Below are 8,931 nucleotides of genomic sequence, written 5' to 3'. Positions count from 1 at the left end.
ATTTCACCTCCATGTGCCTCAGTTTCCTCTCCTTTAAAATGAGGAGAACAGATTATATTACCTTTGGGGTCCTTTTAGTTCCAAATTTAATTATGTCATTAATGTGGGATAGTTGCTACATTTTTCTGACACAATAAAAGATGAATTATTATTAAATATTTAAAGAATGCATCAAACCAGAGACAGGACTTTAGAGAACATTTTCTTCAATTCTATTTTATAGGTTTGGAATCTAAAGCCCAGTGAAATTAAATCACTTCCCCAGAGTCACACAGTCAGTAAATTGACCAGAGAATGATAACAAGCCCTTATTTGATAGATTATCTGGCACAAGAATGGGGGGAAATATCCTTGGTTTCCTTGGAGAGGTTCCCAAGGGATGGTTTATGGAAATAATTCTTTACCATGATGCTCAGGAGGGAAGCTACCAAATGCCATTTTTCTTTCACTGGTTCTAAATATAATACAGCATTGTCAGTAGATTAACAAAAAATAATATCAATCTGGAATAGTATATATACTAATGATTACTTAGATATAAACTAACATTCTTATAGGTTATTTTGACTTTTTCTCAATTCGTAGTTTCATGAAAATTTTAGGCTATGATAAAGCAACTTATTGGAGCATTCAATTGATCTGGAAAGGTTAATCATGATCAGGCAGGACAATCTCCATATGAGGTGATATGGGTAATTGGCAATTAAAGGCAAGTATAATTCCCAATTTTACCTCTGGTTAGATACAAATCTGTCTCATAAGATTATGGGATTTTGCATTATAATTGTGTATTATCATTTAAAACAACTGTCTTCTTCCCTTCCCAGGAATGTAGGAACATTGATTTAGATCTAGAAGGGAATATAGAGGTCATTTAATTCAACTCCGTGAATCACACATAAGGAATCTGGGACCAAGAGAGTCAGAACGTAAACAACTTGAAAGAAGATTGTTAATTTTTTTATTGTTTTCCCAACTCATAGAGCATATTTTGCACATAGCAGACACTTAGTAAAAGCTTAGTAGATCATATGACATGCTGTGGACTTTTCATTCTCTTCAGTGACATTTTTTTCCTGTGCTATTCTTGCAGGTGTTTGTTTTGATCAATATTTAGCTGCAGGGTAGAATATATATGGAAGACCCAAGGAATGTGACAGAATTTGTTTTCTTAGGAATTCTTCAAGGTTGGAAGATGCAACGAGTTGCCTTTGGTTTCTTTTTAATGCTCTACATCCTGACGATAGTAGGGAATCTGCTCATTGTGATCACTGTAAATTTCAGTGGTCACCTCACTTCCCCCATGTACTTCTTTCTTAGTTATCTGTCCTTTGTTGATATCTGCTACTCCTCCACCACCACCCCAAAGATGATGTCAGACTTGTTCATAGAGAGGAAAACCATCTCTTTCCATGGCTGCATGACTCAGCTCTTTGCCGTGCATTTTTTTGGTTGTACAGAGATCTACCTGCTCACTGTCATGGCTTACGACCGCTATGTGGCCATCTGTCGCCCCTTGCACTATACAGTCATCATGAACCGCAGGGTATGCCGGACCTTGGTATTGGTACTCTGGATTGGAGCATTTCTGCATTCCATCATTCAGACTCTCCTTACCGTCCAGCTGCCCTTCTGTGGACCCAATGCGATAGACCATTATTTCTGTGATGTCCACCCACTCCTGAAGCTTGCCTGCTCTGACACCTATGTGGTAGGGCTCATCGTTGTAGCCAACAGTGGCATGATCTCACTGATTGCCTTCTTCTGCTTGGTCATCTCCTACTCTGTCATCTTGTTCACTCTGAGAACTCAGTCAGCTGAGGGAAGGCGCAAGGCACTCTCTACATGTGGCTCTCATGTTGTTGCTGTTTTGCTTTTCTTTGTCCCCTGCATCTATATGTACATTCGCCCAACTACCACTCTTGCAGCAGATAAACAGGTCACTTTATTTAATACAGTCATGCCTCCCATGCTAAATCCCCTCATATATACCCTCAGAAATGCTGAGGTAAAGAAAGCCGTGAGGAAGCTGTGGAGCCAAAAAGTAATTTTAAGAGAAAAGTAATTGAGGTGATTTAGCAAAGAGAATTAATAGCTACCATATACGTATTAAGTAGCAGTTATGTCCAGAGTCTCAGTAACACCAGAAGTGGCATTAAATATGCATGTTCCCTGCCTTCGAATAGCTTATAGCTCCTTAAAATTGGTACTTGACAAGGTCTACAATAGCAAAGCGTAATTAGCAGAGAACAGTTACCAGATCCATAACTGAAACTTCCTTTTTAGTCTAGATTAGTTTTGTTAACCAGAAGCATTAAAAAGAAATAAATTGGTGTGCTCTCGGGTGATAATTCCCACTTCCTAAATCCAAATGTTCTTGGGGAAGAGAAATACAACCATCCTCATGAGTGACACTAGTTGGTCTCTAATCAAATCATAACATAACTTAATATGTTCACTTATTAGTAGTTAAATATGGGTAGGATATATCATATTTTGGAAACGGTCATTACTCTTGCTTATTGAACTTTTATTGAATTGAATTGAATATTATATGAACTTATTTAATAACTTTCCTTCTCCATATTTTGGGACTATACTTTATTCTGCATTAATAGTTCTGTGGATACTGTGCAACATTTTAAAAACAATTATTATTAATTATCAATGTCAATAGTTGAAAACATTTTCATATACCAATACATATTATTTTCTATGTGCACAACTAGTTGGTAGTGGATAAGTACCAGGAATACTCCTCTTTCTGAATTCAAAGTTAGGTTCCAACAATAACTAGACATTTGACCATTTTCAACTCAATCATTTTGCCTCAGTTTCCTCCTCTGTAAAATGAGACAGAGAAGGAAATAGCAAACCATTCCTGTATCTGCCAAGAAAAATCCAAATGGAGTCACAAAGAGTCAGACATGATGAAAAATGACTAAACAATAACAACCATTTTAATAATAATTACAGTTCACCTGTATAAAAAGCATAACTCTTTGTAATGTATTTCCCTCATGAGCACTGATTAAAGTAGTAAAATATCACTACTCCTATTTTATGAATGAATAAATTAAGGCAAATAAAAACAATAACCACTGCATACCAGTATTAACTCCCTCCTCCAACCCCCAATCATGGATATGGCTGGATTTTCACCAAAATACTACATCAACAATAGAACTTGTTTGGGAGAAGGATAGAAAGGGCAATGCTCAAGATATTCCTTTCTCTTGAGGAAATTTCCTAAAACTTCCTGGGCATTTTTCCAGGCCATTCCATCTTGGAAAATGTAGAACCACATCTAGCTCTATTTATCCAGATATGTTTATGTGTTTAGAATCCAGGTAGTGAGGTACAACTACCCATTATATGTCCTATTGTGTTCTTGTTTAATATTCTTGATATATTAGGGCTAAGTAAACATTCTTTTGTTAATTGTTCCATGATTGATAAAGAGCTAAATTTGTCCCAACATCAAACCTGAAGTCCTGTCATGCTTGCATCAGACATGACCCAAGAACATCCATATTGTGTGATTTGAAAAAAGCATTTTACTCCTTACCCTGCCTCTTACCCCCACCAACATCTTTATAAGTGCTTGAATTCCATGACTAGCTTTCCTTTATTCTTAAACTTTCTTCCCCTCTATGTTCCTTTCCATGCCCTACTTTTTTGCAGCAAAATTTTCCATTCTCTCCCCTTTCCTTCTGAGATTACTTTCAATCTTGTAAGTTCATAGTATTTCTATATTTTCTCCCCTAGTAGGATGGAAAGTCTTTGAGAACAAGAGCCATTTTAATTTTTTTCTTTATATCCCCAGATTTTAGTACAATTTCTAGTCCATAGAAGATAATCCCTAAATAAATGCTTGTTGATTATTGTGCTTGACATTGCTTTATCCAATTTTCTATGGAAATACAATAGCCCCTTTCCCTTTAAAATAAAATCACTGTAACAATGAATGTAACTGAACACTTTTCCTCCAACAAGAGAGTCACATGAGCCTCATGAGGGCACTGGGAATATGTGGGACATTGAGGTGGAAGGGGGTGGAGAATCTGAATAAAAAGGATAGAGCACTGAAATTGAACTTGAGATGTTCTTCATCATTTTGCTAAAAGTTAGGCTTTACCTTATTCCTATTTTTTTGCTTTTTTAATAAAGTATGGGGAAAATATTCCCTGAGAAACTTTATAAATATATATATTATGAACTATAAGTTATTATATGTGATATATAATAATTCTTAGAAGATAAGATTCTGTTTTTATAGTAGTAGATAAGAAATGAGTTCCCAAAATATTTTACATTTTGAGATTGTAAATTTGAAAATTGATTTTAATTCTGTTCTTTTAAGATTTACTCAAACTGCCATAGGTTTAAATATTGTCAAACATCTTGTGAGTCTAAATTCTTCCTTACCCTTGTAACTTCACCTTTCATGTACACTTAGAGAATATTTGCCTCTGTCCATTTTTATAATCACAGGAACCACCCATTTACCTTAAGTGAAAATTCCTTGCTAATTTCACCTATCACCCATTTCACTCAAATTCCAGTGGTTTCAATCAAAATATTGTAGACCACACACAGCTGTTTATACTAAGCCTGGATTCCTCCCATCTCCTAAGGAGGAAGTAATTAGGAAGAACTGATATGACATCTAAACCATTTCCTCATTAGCATGTCTAGGCCACGGTCCCAATTTATTGGTTACTGCTGTTCTAATTAATAAATTAATCATATTCATACTATTATTTCTCAGGTCATCTTAATTTTAAAATGCAACAAGATATGCTATTATCCTTGTCAAGATCTGGACTGTTCTACAACAAAAAAGGAAGGAGTAGTGTAATAGGAATACAAAGCAGAATATATTACCAGTTACACCAAACTTGTTTTAGCATTGACATTCTGAGATAATAATGAGAATGAGGATGATTATAATATCTGACATTTATATAATGCTTTTAAGATTTATAAAGGGCTTCCTAAGTTAACTCATTGTTTCTTGTAGCAAACTCGTAAAGTAATTAATGCCCCTCGTTTATGGATGAGGAAATAGAGGCAAAGAAAGGTTGGAGGGAATTTAACCTGGTTATAGAGCTAATATGTGCAATAGACAGTATTAGCACTCAAGTCCTTCTGACTCCAAATCTCAAAATCTATCCATAAGCTGCCCTTATGTTCTAAATATATTTTCTAAGATCTCAGCTATAAGAGTTAAATTAATATCCAATAATTCAAGTATTATATTTTTAAAGTTTATTATCTGACAAAATAGAACCATGTGACTAAGTTTTCTACCTGCTCAAAATGTCCACTCCACAAAGCTGATGACAGGAAGGAAAAGAGGACTAGACACAGAACTCTGCCCAATTTATATCCTGGCTATGTCAGCACATAATTACAGGAAGTGAGTGGGGTTCTGGGAATCATAGTTTTTGGGGTAACAGATTCTAATTTCATATATCCCTCATTATATGTACTGAATTCTAAGCTAGATGTATCCAGCTCCAACAACTTGTTATATTTTAAAATACTTTTCCAACATTCTATATTTTGGGTTCCTTACAAGGTCTGAAATGTTTTTGTTAAGATTACATCTAAGATGTCTAATGCTTTACAGTATAGTAACACATTTATACAACCCTTTACTATTTGCAACAGACATTAACCTACTTGGTTTTCACAAAAAAAAAAAAACTAAAAGAAAGTAAAATAATTGATGTTAGCTCCATACTACAGATAAAGAAATGATATTTTTTACTTGATCAATACTATACAACTAATAAATAGCAGAGATGGAGTTCAAACCTCCGTCTATTGATCCTGAATACCAAGTTCTTCCCATTATTCTTTGGTGTGTCCTCAAAACGGTTCATATTCAGATAGTAGATTAAAGTCTATTGAATGCTTTCCTCATTAACAGCTTTGTCATCTAGGCAATGTGATTGCTATGCTTGAAGAAACAGAGGCTTTTTGAGGCTCAATGCTGGATCAAGCAAGTATCAGAACTAGAAGTTGGGCTCAGCTTTCCTGTCTCAGTGTTCTCACAACTATAAAATGTGGCCTACAGTCACATAGGTAGAGACACTGACTGACTCTACTCCAACTCTCAAGACTCACAGGAATGACTACTATATCATCTACCAATGGGGAAATGAGTTGAGAATTCCTGGATTCAAATTTCTGGTTTTAACATCGTCTGTAACTCTAAAACCATTTTCTTTTGTCTTTATGCTTAAAATTGCATTTTCTATAATTTGCGATGTTCATCACTGTGCCTTCTAGAGATACAGTGAGCATATATATTCTCAATACTGTATTAATTAGTTTCTAATATTGCTCTGTAACATATTTTTCAAGTCCTTTCTTTACTACTTTGTCTTGATAATCATAGGAATGTCCTCACATTCACTTCCCAAAAGCAATTTCTAAAATTGGGATAACTAAGATTCAGAATCTAAAATTCATCCTTTCTGTTAAATAAATCTGGCTGCAACCAAACATGTCCAGAGGCAGCAGGATATTTTATTTTATTTCCTCAATTAGGATGAAAATTGAATGTCGAACATAACCATATTTAAATTGATTTCTACATCTAGATCCAGAAGAATATTGGAATTCTGTGACCAGGTTCGTGACTTATCCCCACCATCATGAGGGGAATTAAGTGACTAGAAAATATTAGCCTACATCCTTATAAGGTATCTTCTAATTAGAAGTGTCTGAGATTATCTAGGAGAGGACTGTGTAATGAGCTATCAGAAGTATATTCAAATGATTCAAGACTCTGGATGAATTATCTGTGATCCCCAAGAAAATAATGAATCATTAATTTATTGGTTATTGCTATCCTTATTAATAAATTTATTTTTTCTTATCCAGAATGGAGTTTTCTAAAAATTTTAATTATCACAATGCAAAAAAGCTTAATCTCACTTCTATATGACAGTCCATTTAGTATTTGAAGATGGTCAGCATGTCCTAAATCTTCACATTGCAGAAAAAAGGATTCAGTAATAGCAAGGTGTATTTGACTCCACCACCATACAGCAAGTTGCAGAATGAAGTAATCAAGTCTGGTCCACATCTTCTTGCTGGTCTCTTACTAACCCACAGGGCCATAGCTATTTAAAATTCAAGTCTAAATACAAAATACCTCACTTTATGAATCAAGTTAAATTCTGTTATTATCCCATAGCCTCATTTTAATGATATATCCTTTATTTCAGATTGAAAAAAAACACAGAAAACAAAATTACCTTCTGAAGATCAGAAGTGGAGACCAGGAGAAGCTAGTTAATGGGAGAAGGAAGCTGGAGATTTGAGAGGATGCTCTAGGTTGGAGGTTCCAGACACTATTTAAAGATTCAGGGTGAAATCACAATGTAGATAGTGAGCAGAATTCAGAAAGCCAAAAATCTATTAAACTTTGATAGTTCAAATATTGATTGGATTATTTATCTCTTTGGCCTTGAATCTTCATTTTATGTCTTTCAATTCATATGACCTTGGACTAGGAACTTCTTAGAGCCTTGGGTTCTTTAACTAGATAATGAAAGGCTCTGCAAATACCAAGATAATCTCCAAATGATTATATGGCTAAGCTACAAAAGGCAATATCATAAATAAATTAGAAGATCAAGGAAGTATTTGCCCCTCATAACTATGAATGGAGGGAAAGTTGATGACAAAACAAATGAGGAAAAGGCTGATGGAGATAAAAAGAAGAATATTTATTCTATAATTTGTAAAACTCATCACCAATTTCATATAGATTATGAGAATATGGTAGAGTAGGGCAGGAGATTGCTACACACTTAAAAATTCCTGTCAAAAATAAAAATAGAACTAACTCCATAGATTCAATGCTAAAATCAACAAAAAAATAAAAAAGAGATGCATCTTTCAACTGAATTCATCAGTCACCACCAAAAAATGATGCCAAGATGAAATGCACAAGAATATCAATACCTCATAATGATATTCTTGTGCATTTCATCTTGGCATCATTTTTTAAAATTGTAAGTTACCAAGCAAATTATCTTCTCAAGGTAGAAAAAAAATAACCGAATTCATTTGGAAGAACAAAATATCAATAGCAAAGGAATTTTTAAAAAATGTTAAGGAAGCCTTGTAATCCTAAATTTTAAATTGTCTTGTAAGGTATTAATTATCAAAAACTATCTGATAGTGGCTAATCATCAGAAGAAGAGAAGAGAAATACACAATATTATAGTAACCTCGTATTTGATAAAAATATAGATCCAGGCTATTGGGACAGAAATCAGTATTGGGTAAAAATTTCTGGAACAACTGGAAAATAGTTTATCAGAAAGTAGGTATAGAAACTAGATATCTTATGTTATTCACTAAAAGATCAAAAGGATTACACAATCTAAATATAAAAGGGGATAATAAAAGCTAATTCAAAGAAGACAATATATTACCTATCAGAATGAATGGGAGAGGAATTTATGAGTCAACAAGATATGAAGAGCTTTGTGAGATATAAAATAAAAATTTTTCAGTACATTAAATTGGAAAATCTTTGTACAAACAAAATAAATATTGCCAAGATTAGAAGGGAAACAGAAAACTAAGGAAAGCATTTCCAGTTTCTCAGATAAACAACCCATCTAAAATATAGAGAGAATTTGTCAAATTGATAAGAATAAAAACCATCCCCCCAAAAGATAAATGGACAAAATATATGAACTGACAGTTCTCAGATGCAGAAATCAAAACCATATTTAGATATATACAAAATGTTCTACATCACCACTGAATAGGGAAATGTAAACTAAAAACAATTTTGACATATAATCTCACACCCACCAGACTGGATAAAATTTCAAAAAGGGAAAATACACAATTTTGTAGGCATCTGGAAAAGTGGGGAAACTAATACACTATTAG

At 33.9% G+C, this 8,931-nt stretch overlaps 1 protein-coding gene across 1 annotated transcript; it reads left to right on the top strand.

The window, feature by feature from the left end:
- Positions 1 to 1,046: 1,046 nt before the first annotated feature.
- Positions 1,047 to 2,221, top strand: LOC100616906 (olfactory receptor 4S1-like). The gene has a single exon (XM_007497640.3). It carries the CDS (start codon positions 1,136 to 1,138, stop codon positions 2,063 to 2,065), a length of 930 nt encoding a protein of 309 aa, XP_007497702.3. The 5' UTR covers positions 1,047 to 1,135; the 3' UTR covers positions 2,066 to 2,221.
- Positions 2,222 to 8,931: the final 6,710 nt, after the last annotated feature.

The sequence above is a fragment of the Monodelphis domestica genome, chromosome 6, assembly GCF_027887165.1.
Source record: "Monodelphis domestica isolate mMonDom1 chromosome 6, mMonDom1.pri, whole genome shotgun sequence".
Lineage (NCBI taxonomy): Eukaryota > Metazoa > Chordata > Mammalia > Didelphimorphia > Didelphidae > Monodelphis > Monodelphis domestica.
Note: the sequence above shows the minus strand (reverse complement) of the source record. Positions and strands in the feature narration are given on the sequence as shown.

Coding starts and splice junctions, on each gene's coding strand:
- LOC100616906 (XM_007497640.3), top strand. CDS start 1,136: ATGGAAGACCCAAGGAATGTGACAGAATTTGTTTTCTTAGGAATTCTT.